This window comes from Helianthus annuus, chromosome 6 (assembly GCF_002127325.2).
Source record: "Helianthus annuus cultivar XRQ/B chromosome 6, HanXRQr2.0-SUNRISE, whole genome shotgun sequence".
In the NCBI taxonomy this organism is placed as follows: domain Eukaryota; kingdom Viridiplantae; phylum Streptophyta; class Magnoliopsida; order Asterales; family Asteraceae; genus Helianthus; species Helianthus annuus.
The window spans coordinates 75,692,184-75,714,138 of NC_035438.2; the positions used below are offsets into that span (position 1 = coordinate 75,692,184).

The 21,955-nt window shown below is 40.7% G+C and overlaps 1 protein-coding gene across 1 annotated transcript; it reads left to right on the forward strand.

Annotated features, from left to right (window-relative positions):
• Nucleotides 1-1,441: 1,441 nt before the first annotated feature.
• LOC110865753 (formin-like protein 18) lies at nucleotides 1,442-20,425 on the forward strand. The gene is made up of 17 exons (XM_022115069.2): nucleotides 1,442-1,720; nucleotides 2,996-3,693; nucleotides 3,804-4,022; nucleotides 4,096-5,036; nucleotides 5,135-5,252; nucleotides 5,397-5,468; nucleotides 17,272-17,370; nucleotides 17,499-17,540; nucleotides 17,621-17,701; nucleotides 17,781-18,006; nucleotides 18,540-18,634; nucleotides 18,735-18,806; nucleotides 18,890-19,006; nucleotides 19,132-19,200; nucleotides 19,571-19,637; nucleotides 19,741-20,107; nucleotides 20,198-20,425. The coding sequence occupies exons 1-16, from the start codon at nucleotides 1,648-1,650 to the stop codon at nucleotides 19,953-19,955; spliced, it is 3,204 nt and encodes a 1,067-aa protein (XP_021970761.1). The 5' UTR covers nucleotides 1,442-1,647; the 3' UTR covers nucleotides 19,956-20,107; nucleotides 20,198-20,425.
• The last annotated feature ends 1,530 nt before the right edge of the window (nucleotides 20,426-21,955 follow it).

Here is a 21,955-nt window from a genome sequence, read left to right on the forward strand (position 1 = left end):
CACGGGCCGTGTCCGAAGATGGATGCTGTGCAAAAAAAAAAAGACAACTGCAAAGGACAAAACTAGCAGCTAACACGGGGCCGTGCTAAGCCAACACGGAGCGTGGTCAACTCAAAGATTTTCAGAATCTGCGATAGTACAACAAGTACTTTGGCCACGGGCCGTGACATTGACACACGGGGCCATGTTAGTACAAAATCTGACAAGCAGTTAATGAGGAAGAGAGAGAGAGAGAGAGATGGCCACGGGGCCGTGCTAGGCAGGCACGGGCCGTGGTGAAACTTCTGGTTTCAGCTATAAATAAAAGTGCTTGGTTCCACTTCAAACCATCCCTTGGCAAACCACTTCTCTCTCACTTGCCACCATTCCACCACCACTACAATACCATCATCCACCACCATCATCCATTTTCCATCTTTTAGAATGTGTGTAGTCTTGTGATCCAATATTGATAGTAAGAATCTTTGTCAAACAAAGGGCATGCTTGGCTCAATTCTTACATCACTTGGTGAAGACATATCTTTTATGTATTTCTTTTTTGATTTCCAATCTTTGACAATTTTTTAATTGAGTATGTATTAATGAATTTAATAATTAGTTTTTTATATAGAAGGCGAATTTATTCAACCATTCTTCATATGTTGTTTATTCACATATTCATGTCTTTACGGTCTATATAAAGCACATTAACTACTTGGAAGGGGGATAGAAGGATGGTTGGGTAATTATATGTCTCGTTCAGTGTATAGATCCTGCGAGAACCTGGTTCAAGTTTAGTACTATTCCATGGATTGGTCGGGAATGACTGACCCGACTAAGAGTAAGAAACCGTTTGAACCCCTTATTTACAAACTACTATTAAAACTTGATCTTCGAATGTACGTAGTACCTTTTGTATCTAAGTTTCAATCACTTTCATTTTCGAGTTGTCTATATTTCGATGTAAATTTTAATCAAAGCTGAGTCGGGTCATATATGTTATATTTTTTTAATAAGCTTTCATTCCTAAGACATGGCATTTTTCTTGATTTATGAACTTTTACCTTATTTAAGAAGCAACTTGCTTTTTCTATTTACATTTGAATTTTTCTTTTTACTTTTGAATAATCATCAAATTTTAATCAAAACTAGTAGGGTTATATATGATATAATTTTTTTTTGTTTCCAAAATACGCTTTCATTTTTTAGACATGACATTTTTTCTCGATTTTCGAAATATTTTATTATCTTAGTAGCGACTTGCTTTTTCTATCTACATTTCGATATTCAAAACAGAACCGCTGCAACGCGCAGTACCTTTCACTAGTTTCTAACATAAAATGAATAACGCGTTGTAAATTGTCGCCTGCATCACACCGGTTTTTTACTAGTAATTTATTTATATGTATATATTCATATTAATATCAATATATGATAGAATATTCCGAATACCTTCGTTTGCTGCAGCTCCCCATGCTGATCTCGTAGAAACCTTTTCACACAAACACAAAATCGAAGCTCAATCAACCTCGCGCGAATCAATCGTCATTGTCAACCAAAAACCTTATTCCTTCACGTCGCAAACTAACCAAAATCACAACGTCAATGCATCTCTTTTAGGGATATTTATCATTTTTGTTTCTAGGGTTTCCAAATCAGTGATTTCCAATGGCATTATTACGTAAATTGTTGCCCAAGAAACCGCCTGATAACCTTGTTTGGGTCTTTGAAAGAATCTACGGTAAATATTTAGTATTAATGGAGTATTTAGTTTGATATCTGTGTTTATGTAATATGATTGATTATATATTGTAATGAACTTGTCTGGTTGTATTGATATTCATTTATTCTTCAAGTTTAGTTTTTTAACTTGTTATATTGTATTGAAGTGTGATCATCTCATAAATGAATTGCTAGGGTACATATATATAATTTATGTTTTAGGGCAAATTTAAATTTACGAACAATTTAACCAGAGACACTAGTAACTTATACTTTCGTTGCTTACACAATCATTATAGATTTACACTTGGTTTTGCTCGTGAGGAAGGTATTTTCATCATTTCGCTCATAATTAATCTTCTCTCTGAGCGAAATTGAGTGGAAATTAAGTGTAATTGTTTGATGTCTAGGTTGTTTAGAAATTTTGAAAGTGTTTGTAGGTGGTGTTTGGGAATAACCTTGGTTTCTAGGTAGTCCACTAATTCAATAAGCGGGCTATGGTGTCTGCTCCTTTTTTTTGAACGGCAAATTTGGATCACCGACGGACCACTGGAGTATTATCGTGCCGCCAGCGGAACCACCCGATCATATCCATCTCCACTAGGCATAATGCCTATACACCAATTGAGGAGGAAACCCTATAAATATGGGAAAAACCCCATTGTGGGAATCGAACCCAGGACCTATTGGTCCCAAAGTCTTATTCCACCCCCAAGATGCTACTAGGCTATAAACCCATGGACTGGTGTCTGCTCCTTTAACAAGCCGACTTTGATTAGGGTTTCTCAACATTAAAATGTGTTAGACGTGGTTGATGTGCATGTATGTGATCTAGAGTCCGCTTCGGCGCTTCCCCTTATACCGAATTCATAGTCCGCTTATTGAAGTAGTGGACTACATAGAAACTAAAGTAATCCCTAAAACCATCTAGAAACACTTATAAAATATTTAAATCACCTGGACATCAAATTTTTTATTTATTTTTATCATATATATATATATATTTTTTTTGATTTTGCAAGTGGGATTGCCCTTAACAAAGAAAGTGAAAGTTCGCAGTGCAATTGGCTGAATTGTCGGTATAGATTATTATCAATCAATAAGTCATGCTTTGGATTATTAAAATCCAATCTGTTTTATCTTAATTCTCATGATATACGTTTACTTTCCTTAATGTCGGACTTTGTGTAGCAATGTTTTTAATATATTTACTGTTTATCTGTAATTGTGGATTTATTCAAGATTAGAACTTGTTTCAGTTTGATATATGATGATGTACCCATTTGGTGTATAGTCTTTGACTGCTGTTTCAGCAGTGGAGCTTGGGAAGAAGATTATAAAGCTTACACTGGCAACATAATAAGACAATACAAGGAAAGCTGTCCCGAATCTTCGATCATGATTCTTGATTTCCGGGATGGAGAAAAAGAAAGCAAGATTGCCTCAGCTTTGGCAGACTATGATATTACAATAATGGACTATCCTCGGCATTATGAAGGTTGCCCGTTGCTCTCAATGGAGGTGATCCACCATTTTCTAAAATCAACCGAAAGTTGGCTCTCAGCTGCACAAGAAAATATTCTTATAATGCATTCCGAGCTTGGTGGTTGGCCGGTTTTGGCATTCATGGTAGCCGCTCATACACTTTATAGACAAAATTTCACTGTTGAAACCAAGGCCTTGGACACGGTTTATAAGCGGGCTTCTAATGATTTGTTGCCTGGGATGTCACCACTGAATCCTGTGCCTTCTCAGTTGAGGTACTTACAATATATATCGAGGAGGAATGCGGATTCAGAATGGCCTCCTGCTGACAAGGCACTCACTTTGGATTGTGTAATAATGAGAACGATTCCTGATTTTGATGGAAAGGGGGGCTGTTGTCCTGTATTTAGGATTTATGGACGCGATCCTTTGTTACATGTTGATAGGACTCCTAAACTTCTGTTCTCAACCCCAAGGAGACGAAAGAATATCCGATACTATAATCAGGTAAGGTGTCCTCTCTTTGTTATAGTATGCAATACCACTGGTCTTTGTAAATGTCTAATTTCCAATTTCATGCACTTATTATGGGTGAGGCTCTTTGTTATTCGCTGCAGGCAGATAATGAACTTGTTAAAATCGATATCAACTGTCATATTCAAGGTGATGTTGTGCTGGAGTGTATTAGCTTACATGATGACCTTAAAGAAAAAATAATGTATCGCGCCATGTTCAACACAGCATTCATCAAATCATATATGTTGGTACTTAGTCGTGATGAAATTGACGTATATTGGGATACTAAGGATCAATTTCATAAAGACTTCAGGGCTGAGGTATATTTTATGATTTTTTTTTTTCATATTTGTTTTATATTTACTTATATTTAAGTGGTTCTATGGAATGAAGCTTCTTTTCTCCGAAATGGATGCCTCGGCTATCATGATTCCGGTATATTTGTCTAGTTTTGAGGAAGAGGGGCTCCCTATGGAAGCATTTGCTAAAGTTCAAGATATGTTCGGCAGCGTGGATTGGCTTGTTCCCAGAAGTGATGATGCCTTAAATAGGCTCCATCAGATGCCTTTATCTGATGTTGTTAGTGAAATGTTCGAAAGTAGTTCTTATCAAAGAACTGAATCAAGAAATTTGCTTCAAACACTTCCTAACATAAATAATAATCAGGATGAAGAAATCAAATCAAAGACCCCACGCTTGGATGCTCTTGGGCCTAGAAGCATTTCTCTTCCCGGAAAATTACCTTCATCATCATTATCGTCGTCATCATCATCAGCAACACAAACGTCCGTGGATGCTTCTAAAAAATCTCTGTCTTTTTCATCATCCATGCCACCTAATATAATATTTGCATGTGCACATCCTTCCGTTTCTGAAAAACCGCATGAAACTGCAACGCCTTCATCAGCTCCTCCTCCACCACCACCACCACTTCCAAAGGAGACCAGTGGACCACCTCCACCCCCTCCTCCAAATACGGAGACTGGACCTCCTCCTCCACCTCCACCAGCCCCGCCAGCACCAAAACCACCAGCACCGCCAGTCCCCCCACCACCAAAATCTAAGCCAGCACCATCACCCCCTCCTCCAGCTGCTTCTTCTTCTAAAGGAAATGCGAAAGGAGGTGGTGGTGCACCACCCCCACCGCCATCTCTTTCAAACAATTCCAGTGTGTCTGCTCCATCCCCGCCACCTCCTACTAACAAGGGGCGCTTATCAAGGATGGGTGGTGTGAAAAGTCAACCGGCGAAGAAACTGAAGCCTTTACATTGGTCAAAGTTCAATAGAGTATCACAAGGGAGTTTGTGGGCTGAAAAGCCTGATGAAGCTACAAGGTGATTCATTTTCTTTTTCTTTTTTAATTCTTGAAATTTCTGTTAAGTTTTGGTTTCTTGATGTTCTAATTTTTTTACTGTTGATGTGCATTAACTAGCGTACCGGAGTTTGATATGTCAGAACTTGAAAAACTCTTTTCAGCAGCAAATCCAAAGTCAGACAGGGCTGCAAGAGCAAAATTGCAAGCATCTAATAAACCTGACATAATACACCTGGTAAAATTGTTTGCTTCTTGATGTGTGCATTAAAGTTCTTGTAAAATGCAATTAGATTAGTTGCATTAAAGTTCTGTGATATTGTTATGGAATGAGTTTAAACACCTATGTATATGTTAGTGATTGGAATTTCACTTCTAACAGATAGAGCACAAGCGTTCATACAACTGCGAAATCATGCTTTCAAAGGTGAAGATTCCTTTGCATGAATTGATGGTAAGCTCAAAATCTTTGCATCTTAATACTCAATAAATACAATAATATGACTGATCAAGTTAAAGAATGTAATTGGATTTCTATCGTACTTTCATGTGTTGGTCCACATTCCCTACTCTTCTTTTTTAAACTTACCAAATGCAAACCTTTCAAGCCCGTCTTTTTCATCAAAGAGATAAAAGAAAAACTATGAACATGCATAACAATTGCGCAAGACAAAAAAGATGAAGAAAAATACATGATATTTTCATAAGTATATGAAGTAGCCATTTTTAGAATAATATGGAAAGCATATGATATTTCTAATACTTCCTGGAATCATCTACATTAAGAACTGTATAAAACGTTATGGTGCTCATATAATCTTGTGTCTGATTGTAAGTCACTTCGAATCACTGCGAGTACCGGGGAAAAGGATGGAGACCAAGTTAAGCACAAAAGCTCAGAAAGATACTAGATAACAAGTAGTATCAAAGCACGCCAATTTTAAGGGATGGTGACTTGAGTTTGGTAAGGTTGTGACGAGTATTGCGGGTGGTTATGTATTAGACAATGTATTTAGAGAATACTTAGGCCTGACCCTATAGTCTATATTAGCCGGCCCTAGTTGTTTAACCTAAGTCTATTTATATCCGTCTATTGTAATCTTGTAAATCACAATTACACAATCAGAATACAAACTATTACCAAGTTTATCTTGGTATCAGAGCCTAGGGTTCTGTACCTCTTCTGCCGCCACCCTTCACCTTCTTCAGCCTTCTTTTTTTCCTGCCTGCCGACAATCATGGCGGATCAATAGATCGCCGCCTTTACTACCATAGAAAAAACGTCACATAACTCTCACAAATTCGCTTTTACCCTCTCCCCTTCCAACTATGGACATTGGAAACTCATGCTACAACCCTTCCTCGTCACACACAGCCTGTTCGGCTATGTTGATGGCTCCATTCCCTGCCCCCGTCGACCATCGCTGTCTCCCCTGCCACTGGTAAAGACGCAGAAGGAGCAACCCCTAATGTTCAACCTAATCCGAGTTATACAAACTGGTTGTCCAGTGATGCGCATGTTCGTATGCTCATCATGTCCACCATCTCCGAATCATCCTTTCCACATGTCCAGGGCGTCACCTCGCGTGAACTCTGGCTTGGTCTTGAACGAGCATATGCTCCACACACTTCTTCCAGGGAGTTTACACTGAGAATGCAGCTCTTAAAGATCTAGATGAAAGGAGATGAGACCTCAGCTGCTTATCTTTCTAGAGCACTGGAATATTCAAATGCTCTCGCAAACATCGGTCATCCCATGCCAGATAAAGACATCATTATGATGGTTGTTGCAGGCCTTCCCGAAGAATACAACATAGTTAAACAGGCTTTATTTGCAAGACAATTTACAGCAGTCTTTAATGAAATTCCAGGTCTTCTCGCTTCTCGCTGATCACGAGTTTTTTTTTTCAAAAACCTGCTGCTGAGTCCGCCCCTGCCCAAGCTTCCACAGCTGCCACACCAGCCACTCAACCTCGGCTTCTTCTGAAACTGTCCAGGCCATTCAGCAGCTTGTTGCCCGTTTAGGGTATCAGTTGCAATTAAAAGTGCTGATTGTATTATTTTCTGAATGAATCAATTGAATACAAAGAGTCCCTTTAAATAGGAACTAACCCTAGCACTAAACATGGAAACTATATTCTGTACATAAATACAATATAATAACAATAATATGGAAATCATATCAATCTCGGCTAATACTCCCCCGCATTTTGAACGATCCGTGGGCAAACGGTCAAACTGGATCGAAACGATTGAAAAAGTTGCCGAGATAGTCCTTTAGTAAATATATCTGCATACTGAAACGGAGCAGGGACATGAGAAACCCGGACATGTCCTAGGTGGACCTTCTCGCGAACAAAATGGATATCGATTTCTATATGCTTTGTACGCTGATGTTGGACAGGATTGTCAGACAGATACACCGCAGAGACATTATCACAAAAAACGACCGAAGCCTGTAGGAGGGGTACATGTAGCTCAAGAAGTAAGTTGCGTAACCAAGTGACTTCAGCAACGGCATTCGCAACACCTCGGTATTCAGCCTCTGCACTGGAACGCGAAACAGTGGGCTGGCGCTTAGAGGACCAAGACAGTAAATTATTTCCCAGAAACACACAATAACCACTCGTGGATCGACGAGAATCCGGGCACCCGCCCCAGTCAGCATCGGAGTAGGCAACCAATGATTGTGTATTGGATCGTGTCATGCGGATGCCATAGTCCAAAGTCCCCTGAATGTACCGAAGTATGCGCTTCATGAAAGCATAATGAGGATCGTGAGGCTCGTGCATAAATAAACAAATCTGTTGTACCGCATAAGATAGGTCTGGACGGGTAAAAGTGAGGTACTGAAGAGCTCCCGCAAGGCTGCGGTAAAGAGTTGGATCATGAAACAGAGGACCATCCGTGGCACTTAATTTAGACGAGAGATCAACTGGAGTGGCACAGGGCTTACAAGATGTCATGTTAGCCCGAGCAATGATGTCTTTGGCATACTGTGTCTGGTCCAAAAATAGGCCATTGGCTTGGCGTGTGACTCGAATACCCAAGAAATGATGCAATGTACCCAGATCAGACATAGCAAACTCTCGTGAGAGTGTCTGAATGATGTCGTGCAGCAACTTGTCAGAGGAAGCTGTGAGGACAATATCATCGACGTATAACAAAAGATATGCAATTTCCTGGCTGCTACTGTATATGAAAAGAGAATTGTCACACGCACTGCTCTTAAACCCGTGGGATAAGATATAGTTTGCAAACCTTGTGTACCAAGCATGTGGGGCCTGTTTAAGGCCGTATAAAGATTTCTTCAATCTACACACGAAACCCGGAAAGCGTTTATCAACGAACCCTGGCGGCTGATGCATAAAGACCGTTTCATTAAGGTGGCCATGTAAAAACGCGTTCTTGACATCCAACTGATGGATGGGCCATGATTTAGAAACGGCAAGAGATACCACGGTGCGAATCGTGGCAGGTTTTACAACCGGACTAAACGTGTCCGCACAGTCAATGCCCACGGTTTGAGATTTCCCATTAACAACCAATCTCGCCTTATACCTTTCAAGCGATCCATCTGATTTAAATTTGTGGCGAAAGAGCCACATACATCTGATAACAGGTCTATCAGCTGGTCGAGGGACCAAATCCCATGTCTCATTTTCCTGTAAAGCAGTATATTCAGCCTGCATGGCGCGCAGCCAGTTCGGGTCGGTGAAGGCCTGGTGATAGGTTTTAGGGACAGGTGATAGGTGAGTGGTGGTAAGGTTGTATAAGGGTGGCTTTAGGCTACCGGTTTTTGATCTGGTTGCCATCGGGTGAGAGGGTGGTGGATGGACAGGCGGTTGTGGGACAGCTGGCGGATTTTGTGGCTGTGGGGTAGGGGATGACGGTGGAACCGGAGGCTGAAGTGAGTTTGGGGGGGTGTGAGAATGGGTCTGGGCCGTAGGGGCAGGCTGAGAAACAGGGGGTTGTTGGGCTGAACGAGGGCGGCGGGAATATGTGAAGGGAAAAGGGGAGGTGGAGGTGGGCCGTAGCACATGGGTTGGGGGTGTTGGTGAGCGGAGTTGGGTCAAAGGACGAGAAAAATTAAATCCGATAGGAGGAGAGTCATCGAGGAAACCGTAGGAAGAGGTGGATGTAGGAATGGTATATGGGAACGTGGTTTCATCGAAGGTAACGTGCCGGGAGATAGAAACCTTCCCGGTGGTGGGGTCAAAGCACCGGTACCCACGAAAGTCTGGTGGGTAACCGAGGAAGATGCACCGGATGGATCGCTGGTGAAGTTTGTGTGGCTGGGTGGCGGACGTGTTCGGATAGCAGGCGCATCCGAACACCCTAAGGTGGTCATATGTAGGGTGGCGAAGATAGAGGGCATATGCGGGTGTGTAAAAGTTAAGGCGTTTGGTGGGAAGAATGTTGTGGAGATAGGCAGTGGTGTGTAGGGCTTCAACCCAGAAACTAGGTGGGAGATGGGCGTGAATAAGTAGAGCGCGGATGATGTCGTTTAGGCGACGAATCATACGCTCGGCACGGCCGTTTTGGGAAGACGTCTGAGGACAGGAAAAACGAAAAACCAGACCGTGTTGTTGGGCAAAGATTTTAAAAGCGTTGTTGTCAAATTCACCGCCAAGGTCGCATTGAAAGGTTTTAATGTTTCTGTTAAATTGTGTGGCAATTAGGCGGTGAAATTTGACAAATGTAGAGAATGGTTCGGATTTATATTTTAAAGGGTACACCCAGATAAAGTGTGAAAAATTATCAATCAAAACCATATAATATTTATATCCGGACTTACTTAACACAGGAGAAGTCCAAAGATCACAATGAATTATATCAAAAGGTGAAAAGGTAAAAGAGTTTGATGCATAAAAAGGTAAACGTTTGCTATTAGAAAGCTGACAAGAATGACAAATACTAGACGATTTGTTTTTATTGCAAGAAAATTTAAACTGAGAATGACGACTAAGGACATCCAAGACTTGAGCGTCGGGGTGGCCCAAACGATCATGCCATGGAAGGGATGTAGAAGCGATAAAAGCGGCCTGTGAAGGAAGTTCCGGTGGTGTGACTGGATAGAGGTCCCCTGTGCTATTGTGGCGGGAAAGAAGACGCCCAGTTCGAAGGTCCTTCAAAGAAAAACCAAAGGGGTCAAATTCAATGGAAACACTGTTATCACGAGTAAACCGTCTAACAGAGATAAGCTTTTTAATAATTTGAGGGCAGTAAAGGATATTGGGTAGGATGTAGGTACGGTTGGGTAAGGTTAAATAGCCTGTTCCAGACCCTTGAACGGGCAAAAACGCGCCATTACCGACCAATATTTTACTGCAAACAGGAAAAGAGTTAGGGGTTTTGATCATACCTTGTTCATCAGTGGAGTGCGACGTAGCTCCAGTGTCCATGATCTGGTTTGGGTCATAGTTGAGCTGCATTGAGGAGAAGGCTGCATTTAGATCAGATGGGCACAGGGGGTTAAAACCGGTGGGCTGGTTGGTAGCAACGTGGGCCTGAGGAGCGAAGCCAGGTGGGTATGGGGCTGTTGGGTTTTGGGCCGGCCCGAAGGAAGGCGGGGTCATATGTGGGTGTTGGGCTGATGTGTAATGGGCCGATGGGGGCTGATTAGTGGGCATCGAGTATGGGGCGGGGGATTGTAGGGTGGGTTGAGTCGGGTATGGGCAAGGTGGAGTGTTCCACCAAGCCCATTGCGGGTAGGAGAAGTTGGGAGGGGCCCAATTAGGAGACGAAGAGGATTGACCACGGCCGGAGCCGCGTCCACGGGTTCCACGCCCTCGGCCACGTCCTCGGCCACGGGACCGATTGTAATAGGGCTGCTGTTGTGAGGAGTTATAGGATTGAGATCCGGTGGTAGAGTTCGATGGGTATTGGTTGTGGGAGGGTTGGTGTTGGTTGGTGGCAACAAGAACTGATTGAGTATTCTTCTGGCATGCTTCTTTTCTAATAACTTCGTCCTCCAACATACTTCTAGCAAGATCCCAGTCGGCATTATTGGCATTGATAAGTGATGCGGTTGTGTCATACTCCGCGGGCAGCCCTCGAACAAGTTGTAACACCAACCTTTCTTCAGTAACCGGGTGGTCCACATCCTCCAACTGATTGGCAAGGTCTTTGAGGCGCTCACAATAGTCGTCCAAGGACGAATAGGCGGCCAAAGTCAGGTTACAGAATTTTGTTTCAAGCGCCCCAGCCCTTGCCTTCTTATTACTGAGGAAGATTTTCTCCAATTTCAACCAAGCCTGACGAGCAGTAGTGGTATTATCCATGACCCGGGGCAGCAGGTTATCAGAAACCGTGCTGAGTATCCATTGAAGGACCAAGGCGTCTAGTTCCTTCCAGGATTGATACTCGGGTGCTGTGTCTTCTGGTGGATCGGTGTTGTCAATGTCATCAATGACTTGATAGGCGACGGCATGAAGGTTAAAGAGTTTAACCCAAGAGGTATACGTGACCTTAGTACCATCAATGGTACGTATCTTGGATTGGACATTGGTAACTGAGTACGCGGGGTGCAGGGGTTTTGTGAGTTTATCAGACGGGGGTGGCTGATTGTCAGTTTTATCTTCGCCGGCCATGTAGAAGTGCAGGGGTGGGTTTGGATCGGAAAAAAAACGAAAGAGAAGAGCCGAAGCTCTTACTGAAAAGATAGGAAGGATCGAAGGTAGAAGAGCCGAAGCTCTGATACCATAAAAGTGCTGATTGTATTATTTTCTGAATGAATCAATTGAATACAAAGAGTCCCTTTAAATAGGAACTAACCCTAGCACTAAACATGGAAACTATATTCTGTACATAAATACAATATAATCACAATAATATGGAAATCATATCAATCTCGGCTAATAGCAATCTCTTTCGGGCTCCTCAAACAGCCCCCCACCTCAGCCTTTCTACACAAACAGGTCTGGCTCTTCCAATCCTAACCGTGGTCGTGGAACTCGTAGTCGCGGTGGAAGAAACTACAACAACAACAACCGCAACAGCCAGGGAACTCGTAACTCAGGTCAGTTTAGTTGGGCATCTAATCAAAACATGGTTTATGGCTCTTGCAACAGGTGCGAGATAGGACATGTCCCTTCTCAATGCCCAAATAGGGACCCGACTACCATCCAGTCAAGACAACCGTCTGCTAATTATGCAGACTATCGCTAACAAGCTCCCACTACCAACTGCCTTCCGGATACCGGAACCAATGGCCATTCACTATCAAATACGTCCAGTTTTGACTACGCTGAGCCTTACTTTGGTGATGAAAGTCTCCACGTTGGCAATGGTATGGCTCTCCTAATTTTACATGTTGGTTCCAAACTTTTACCTCTCCAGACAAAACAAAACATTTCACTTAAAAGACATACTTTCATGTCCCTACACTAAAAAAAACCTTCTTTCTGTCTAAAAATTTTGTCAGGATAATCATGTTTATTTTGAATTCATGCCATTTTTTTTTTCGTGAAGGACACGTCTACACACATTATTTACCCTCCTCAATGGTCCAAGTGAAGGTGGACTTTACACTCTCAAATTTCTAGCAAAACAGCCCATTCCAAAGTTTGCTTTTTCAACAAATCGTGCTTCCACAACCACTTGGCATCAACGATTGGGACACCCACATGCTCAATTGTTCAAGACTATGCTTTCTAAATTTCATTTACCTGTTTCTATAAAACATTTGATTTTCATTGTAATCCATGCTTGGTTGGCAAATCTACAAGACTTCATTTATCATCATCCTCTGATTATAAGAGTACTCATGTTTTGTATTTAGTTTTGTGTGATGTTTGGGGTCCAGCCCCCGTGCATTCCTGTGATGGTCACCATTATTTTTTATTATGTGTTGACCACTTCTCTAGATTTATGTCGTGGTTCCCTTTGAAACACAAGTTTGATGTTTATGCCACATTTAAACAATTTGGTACTATGGCCGAATGACAATTTTCCACTAAATTTAAAACCGCCCAATCTGATTAGGGAGGACAGTTCAGAAACATGTCCTCCTTTCTCACCTCCATTGGTATTATCCACTGTCTTTCTTGCCCTTATACCAGTGAACAAAATGGTATTGTTGAACGTTGTCATCGTCACGTTGTTGAGACTGGTTTAACACTAATGTCTCAGGCACATGTTCCCTAGCGTTTCTGGCATTATGCCTTTGAAACTGCTGAATACCTAATAAACCGAATGCCTTTCCGTACACAATCTACGATTTCTCCCTTTGAATACCTATTTAAGCGTAGACCCGATTTCTCATTTCCTCGTGTATTTGGCTGCCTATGCTTCCCTTACGTTCGGCCTTATCCACACAAAATGGATTCCACTCTACACCTTGTATCTTCCTTGGATACAACACCACTCATCACGGATACCATTACTTTGACCCCACCACGTAACACATCTATATTGCACGACACGTTCGGTTCCAGGAAAACACATTTCCTTTCCCACCGATCCCCCACGAACTCCTTCACAGCCCAACCCGTATGTCTCATCCTACTCTACTCACAACTTTCCTTTCTAACCCGACACCTCCTCAGCTCCAACCTCACCATGTCCCACAAACGACCCTATCCATTCACCATCACCTCAACCAGCCCAACCCAACGCCTCCATACAACCGGTTACCTTTTCACGACTAGACCAATCCATCCCATCTCACTCAGCATAAACATCCACACAACCGACTTCACCACCCACCGATCCGACACCAACCACCTACTCCCGCCGCCCAACAACTCAGTCGACCCCTTCACAAAATGCCTTTGATCACTACTCCAACACCTCTGCCCATCCTACTCCTGCCCACCAACCACCAAACTCTACAACAACTCCGGCCCACCCACAACCGAACCAACCCGCCCCACCCCCTCGCCAGCGGCCTTCAAACTTGCGGCCTAACCCCAAACAAACCAACCCTTATAGACTAACTTCCTTTCATGCATCTACTACTTCACCCGACATTGAACCTACCTCGTTTACAGTTGCCAACAAAGAGTCTCACTGGCGTAAGGCTATGGCGGAAAAATATTCTGCACTTATTCGTAATGGTTCATGGTCTTTGGTTCCACATGCACCTAATACAAATATTGTTGACTGCAAACGGGTTTATAAGGTAAAACGGGATCAACATGGGACAATTAAGCATTACAAGGCGCGTTTGGTGGCCAAGGGTTTCAATCAACGGGCTGGCTTAGATTACACTGAAACCTTCAGTCAAGTGGTTAAGTCTACCACCATCAGAGTTGTCCTTTCTTTGGCTATTACAAAACAATGGTCATTGCGACAACTTGACGTTCAGAAAGCCTTCCTACATGGGGACCTCAAAGAAACTGTTTCTCTGAAACAATCACCAGGTTTTGTTGATCCTACAAAACCGGATCATGTTTGTCTTTTACATAAGTCTCTGTATGGCCTTAAGCAGGCTCCACGAGTCTGGTTTGAAAGGCTCTCGGCTGCCCTGTTTGGTCTCGGGTTCAAGGGATCTAAAACTGATCCCTCTTTGTTCATCTACTCACATCAGGGGACGCTTTTATATATGCTCGTATATGTAGATGACATTATTATGACAGGTAACAACAACCGTGCTATTGATCATGTTGTACGGTCTCTTGATCAGACTTTTGCAATCCAAGACTTAGGCCAATTGTCTTACTTTTTGGGCATTGAAGTTGTCCGAAGTGGGTCTGATATCATTCTCTCCTAAAATACATTAATGAACTGCTAGCTCGTGCAAATCTATCCAACGCCAAACCGGTCCCATCTCCATGGACAGTCAGTGCCTCTCTTTTTCTTGGTGATAGCTCTCGATTTGATGATCCAGTAAAATACAGACAGATGGTCGGGTCATTACAATATGTCACACTTTCTCGCCTTGACATTACTTATGCAGTCAACAAAGTTTGCCAGTTCATGCATTCTCCTACTGAGAACCACTGGTCTGCTGTTAAGCGCATCCTCCGGTATTTACACGAGACTTCCAACCATGGCCTTTTGATCTCTAGCTCTTCTTCGTCAGTTCTACATGCCTACACAGATGCTCACAATTTAACTGCCTTCTCTGACTCCGACTGGGCTGGTTGTCTAGATGACCGTCGATCCACAGGGGGATATGCTATCTATCTTGGATCCAACCTTATTTCATGGTCAGCAAGAAAACAAAGGTCTGTCTCTCGGTCATCTACTGTGGCTGAATACAAGGCCCTGGAAAATACACTAGCTGAACTAACCTGGCTCGAGACCCTGATGACTGAACTTCGGGTTCCCATGCGGATGGATCCAATCCTATGGTGTGATAATTTGGGAGCCACGTACTTATCTGCCAATCCAGTATTTCGTGCCCGAATAAAGCATGTAGAAGTAGATTTTCATTTCGTTCGAGAGAAGGTTGCTCAAAGGAAGTATCCGTTCAATTTATCTCCAGTCATGGTTAGATTGCGGACATATTCACAAAACCATTACTCAGATTGTTTTCTGTTTCTGAAGTCCAAGCTGAAGGTCCGGTTCCGGCCTTAGCTTGAAGAGGAGTATTAGACAATGTATAAAGAGAATACTTAGGCTCGGCCCTATAGTCTATATTAGCCGGCCCTAGTTGTTTAACCTAAGTCTATTTATATCCATCTATTGTAATCTTTGTAAATCACAATTACACAATCATAATACAAATTATTAGCAAGTTTATCTTTATGAGAACCGTGGTCAAGAAGAAAGGTGAAGTTGGGGTCCAAGGACGTGGTGATCAGTGGCGACTTGAAATGCGAGCTCCATGACTTGAGGGATATGGTCATGAGCGACATTGTGAAGTTAGGCAATGAAGTGGAAGGGGAGATCTTTGGAAGTTGAATTGTGCATGAAGACGGTGGTTAGTAGAGTTGTATTTCTACCACCACGACAATGGTCGAAATCCCGAAACTGTCAGCGGTCCTTGGCAAGAGAGAACTAAGGGTTGTCGACGACCTCATTTGAGAGATGGAACCTTGGCAAGAGAGAACTAAGGGTTGTCGAGAACCTCATTTGAGAGATGGAACGGTACCTAGAGGAGGTACAAATCATGGACGACACGACCAAGATTAAGATGGCCACAAAGTACTTGAAGGATAATTACATTGTGGTGGACAGTGACGGAGCTTGAATGAAAACTTAGTGGGGGTCGGACTTTCAAAATCCAAATTGGTGGGAGCCAGACTCTTAAAAATCCAATATTTTACACTATAATCGGAAATTCTCAGTAAAATTAACACTACGAGCAAAAAATCGGTGGGGCCTGGGCACCTCTGGCTCCAATATAAGGCTTCGCCCTGGTGGTGGAGACGTCGACATGTAAGAGTGAGATACGTGCACCATCAAAATGTGGGATGGCTTTGTTCAGAATACTAAGAGGCATTTCTATTCGGGTTAATTCCAAAGATGAGGCAAAAGTCGGTTATACAAACTTAAACATAATTTTACAACCATTAGTACATGAGTCTTTCTTAAAATTCGTTCTTTATCTTTCAAAAATTCTTTCTTTCATGATAAATGGGGAAACTATAACACAAATTTCATATTATCCACACTATACTCACCAAGTACAAAACCGAATTTACATTTTGAAACAAGGCGTTTCAAAAGAATCATTAGTCTCAAATTTAAATTTTGGAACGAAAGTCGACTTGTGAGATATAAGGATATAGTTGATAGAGTGAGAACTCTAAACCTGTATTATGAGTTGAAGAAGGCGGCTCTTTGTAATCACTGCCACAATTTGTGTTTCTTATCTTTCCCGGCAGAGTGGGAGGTTACATCCACTTTTCTTTTTATTGTGTGGTGAGTAGAAAGTCATGCTTCTTTTCTTACTCCAAAGGGCTTTTAATTTACCAATAACTGTATAACTGGGAACTCACATTCACTTAAATATTGGGAAGATCCATTTATTTTAACAAATGATGGAGTCCAATAACAACATTCTTTCATCAATGTATGCCATTTCATAATCATGGGATACAGTGACAACACTCAACTACAGTTAACCAAATATAATTATACATATATGTCACATAGGACTACTACAATTTGAGATGGCCACAATTTCTTTTATTTCTTAATGGCAGTTATAAAATGTTAATATCTAATTATAATCACAATTGACACATCTCCATCTTTAGGTAATATATGCTCACTCCATCTCAGTTCTTATATGTATGTATATATATTCTAGTTTATGCTGAATAATAAATTATTTTTAATGTTTTAATTGCAAAATTGAACAGGATTATGTTCTTGCTCTAGACGATTCAGTGATGGATGTTGAAATGGTGGATAACCTTACAAAGTTCTGTCCAACCAAAGAGGAGATGGAACAAATCAAGGTGTAATGTTTGTTAAGTTAATTAATCAACTATTATTACATTTTTTTTTTGAAGTACATGGTCTATTAAATAAAATTATACATCCATGGCTTTTTTTTGTAACATAAGTGAAGTTTTTTCTCGCTTAGGGATATAAAGGAGATAAGGATAGCTTGGGCAAATGTGAACTGGTATGTTATTACCATTCTGCTAATAAATCATCTAGCAATTGAATTTATTCATATGGATTTCTTTCTTTCTTATTTAACAGTTCTTCATCGAGATGATGAAAGTTCCACGTGCTGAAGCTAAACTCAGAGTTTTCTCTTATAAGTTACAGTTTAGTACACAGGTCAGAAGATAATATTACATGCATTTTCCTGCCTATTATAAGTACTCGATTTTAACTTAGTATCCTTTTTGCAATTTAGGTTTCAGATCTTAGTGAAAACCTAAAAATTGTATATTTGTCGGTAGAACAGGCAAGTTTTATCTTTTACTTTAATCTTGTAGTTAATCAGTCGCACTTTAATCGAATAGAATGTTACCTTTTCATGTATGTTGACGGTCACCAGATCAAGAGTTCTGTGAAGTTGAGAAGAATCATGCAGACAATTCTTTCTCTAGGAAATGCTTTGAACCAGGGAACTTCAAGAGGTGAGTTATTAGTTGACTTTTTTTTTTTTTCTGTAGGTTGACCTCTTCACCATTGATATTAGGGAGGGAAAATTATGAAAATGTTGGTTGACCAAGAGGATTTTCAATTTTGTCACTCTCCTGCGTCCTTGGAAGGACCACTGAGCATGGGATGAGTTGACGTATCATGTTGAAGAGTCCATGTATCACGCTCCTTCGGAAGAGTCCACCGACGCTTTGGAAGAGTCACAGACGCTTTGGAAGAGTCCACCGACGCTTCAGAAGAGTCCACCGACGCTTCGGAAGAGTCACTGACTCTTCCCATAAACATGTGGGACACGTGTCGGACACGTGTCAGCTTCTAGGGACACGGACGCATCAACATAACATGCGGACTCTTCCGAAGCACAGTGGTCCTTCCAAGGACGCAGGAGAGTGACAAAATTGAAAACCCTCTTGGTCAACCAACAATTTCGTAATTTACCCTTGATATTATGTGCACATCTGCAGAAAATAAAATATTCTAATAATTTGGTTTTGGACTTTTGGTCTAGGTGCTGCTGTTGGGTTCAAATTGGATAGCATCCTTAAACTTATCGAAACACGTGCCAGGAACAACAAAATGACACTGCTACATTATCTTTGTAAGGTGGAACTTCTTAATTTTTGCTTCAATAGATATATTTATTTTATGAAGCTGAAAATCATTTCTTTTGCTTTTCTAATGGTACCTCCGGTGTATACTTTAGGTGCTTGCCGAAAAACTACCCGAACTCCTGGATTTCTCCAAGGAACTTGGCAGTTTGGAAGCTGCATCAAAGGTTATCTTGGTGAAATTTACATATTTTTGAATGGAAGTTATTTCGGTTTCGTTTTTGTTGATTGCATTGATGATTTCATCCAGATACAACTAAAAGCATTGGCAGAAGAAATGCAATCTATTACTAGAGGACTGGAGAAAGTAATTCAGGAAAAGAGAATGTGTAAAAAAGATGGACATGTATCTAAACGTTTTCGGAAGGTACACACATACTCTCAACTTATTATAGCAACTGATTATTATTTTGATGAACACGGTTAAGACTATACTTTCATTCATACTTTATACTGAAATGTTATTTGTTTATTTCGGTTTTCCATGTTCAGTCTCTAAAGAAATTTCTTACTTCTGCGGAGAGTGAAGTGAAGTCCCTGGCTGTGCTGTACTCTGGGGTGGTATGTCTCAATATTTTCTGTAAATATAAATTCGAGTTGGCACAAAGCACGGGTTGGGTTACGGGTAATTTTTAGTACATGATGAAACATGGTAGGCTCGGTTTACCTACAAAAAAGGGCGTGTACTTATAATATTATTACAGTAACGATCTAAATCATTGAAGGAAATGATTTAGAATGTTGTATGTAAGCCTGGCAAAATGTGCGGGCCGGGTTGAGTGATGAGTCAAGAAAACAGACCGTTTTAGAAATTATCAATTTGTTTTGGGCCAAATAGGGTTATGATGAAAATTGACTCGGTTGAAATGAGTCGTTTTAGAAAAAAAGTAAATGGATCTAAATTGCCACCTCTACCTACATTCTTTTATAGGGTAAAAATGTGGATGCTTTAATTCTTTACTTTGGAGAAGATCCTGCTCGTTGCCCGTATGAACAAGGTAATCATCAAAAAGACTGAAATCTCGATGACATTGATTCAATTGGTGTTCCAAATTTTCTAATAAGCTGACATTTGATATAATGTCATTTTATGATTTTCAGTTGTTTCAACGTTGCTTACATTTGTGAGAATGTTTAATCAAGCCCATGATGAAAACGAAAAACAAATAGAAGCCGAAATGAAGGCGGCCAAGAGAGAAGCTGAACAAGAAAAGTTAAAAGTACACGCGCATCCTAAAAATAAGTCAGAATCAACAAGAAATACCAATAATGAGTCAGAAGTAATAAGAAAAACTCCTATAGAAAATGCTGCATAATAACAGAAAAGAAAATAATAGTGGTAATGATAATAAATTATTATTATTTTCCCTCTTCATTGAATTCAAATGGTAGTGATGGCCAACGGGATGAATGTCTGAAATGTAGAGTTGTAAAACAACGCTGCAACTGACCCGTCATTCAATTGAAGGTCTGTTTTGGTTATCCAAGTTTTCTTAGCAAGTTGAAGATTGCATATCAATTTGTTTAAATGTCATGATGAATTTGATATGTTTTGCAGTGAAGACAAATAGGCCGTAGATGGCAGCTTGTAAATATACATAGGAATCTTACAGCTAAAATGGAAAGATGGTTTGGGCGCGAGAGATTGCATGTTTATTAGATCCTGTTTTTTGTAGGTTTTAGACTTTTTTTGCAGGTAGATAACTCTACTTGTATTAGATTTGTTGTTTTAACAAATGATGAAATTTTGGGTGTTAATTGAAATGTGTTTGATGGGTTTGTGATATAGTTTTTTTTTTCCTAAACGTGTTTGATCATCACTTGGAAATTAGAACGCAGTATGATCTGATGTATAGTAGGTTACACGACGACTAATGTATTGTTAGACGTTAAGAGAACTATTGTGCTAACGGACGACGTTATACTTAGCTGGCAAACTTCTTACTCTTAATAACCCTTTATTAAACAAAACGAAAATACTGATTCCGTATTTCTAGTATACTAGTGGGAATACCTGCGCTCCATAATGGGTTGGTGGAAATTTGGTCAGTATCGTTCTAGCTGATTAAGGTGCTGTCACTCACTATAGCAATTGAAATATCATATACATTTATTCATAGGCCAAACGAATCAAAAATGTCACACCCTAACTAGCAGCGGAAACAAAAGGGATGCAATAGACGCCTCTGGTACAAGCACAATGTTTATAAAGATATTATATCGCCATTAAACTATACGTCATGTTACATTGTTGATTACATACTATCCCACGAACCATGTTATTCTTCTAGGATGTATGCTTCTATGCACGTATTTATCCTTAAGGCAAAACTTGAAGCAACAAACATAGGTATCATACAAGTTTCAAGTTGTCACACCCTGAATTCCCGATGGGCCCGGACTTGAGGTTTATGCGTGACGTTTGATAAAAGTATCACAATAGGCATCAGAAGATGGAATTAAGTAGGGGTGTTCATCGGTTCGGTTTATGGTTTATTTGGTTTATTCGGTTTTCAAAATTTTGTACCCAATCCAAAAACTAAAGCAAACCAAATAAGGAATATGCAAACCGATCCAAGCCAAACCAAATTCAATTCGGTTTGGTTTCAGTTATAAACCAAATAAACCAAATCTAACCAAATTGTACCTGAGTACTTTTTTTTCCTAATTTATATTTATGTTTGTGTTCCAACTTCCGAACATCGCAACTAATTTACACCTAACCATGGTTACAAAAGTCGCTAGACGCTCACTAGTCGGATTTGAGAGTACTCGGGACTAATCGGAAAGTACTCGGCCTAGGCGGAGATTACTCGGGGAGTAATTAGCTTAGGCGAACAGTACTCGGGCCTCGGCAGCCTACCTTGTAGCGAGTACTCGGAGCCTAGGCGGGACTTTTACAACCACACACCTAACAATATATGAATACAAGAAAGTTTCATTGCGAAATAAAACAAAAAGATCCATAAAGTAGTCGTAAACACAACCACAAAGTCAAAACATGGATCATAGAAACTATAGATAGTTAACAAGTCTAATGGCACAAAATATAAATAATCTTCAAACATGAGTCTTTCTCCAACTCTACTGGGTTTGAGTTGGGCTTTTAGATTTACATTCGGTATTTTGGGCTACATAAAAAAACTATTTTGGGCTAATAAATTGTATGTGATTTATAAAATATTATTATTTTTATTTAATAATTAATTAATTAAGTTAATTGGTTTATTCGGTTATCCAAATAATCCGAATAAACCAAATAAAATAAAATGTGGATCCATAAACCGAACCAAAAACCATATTCACAATTCGGTTT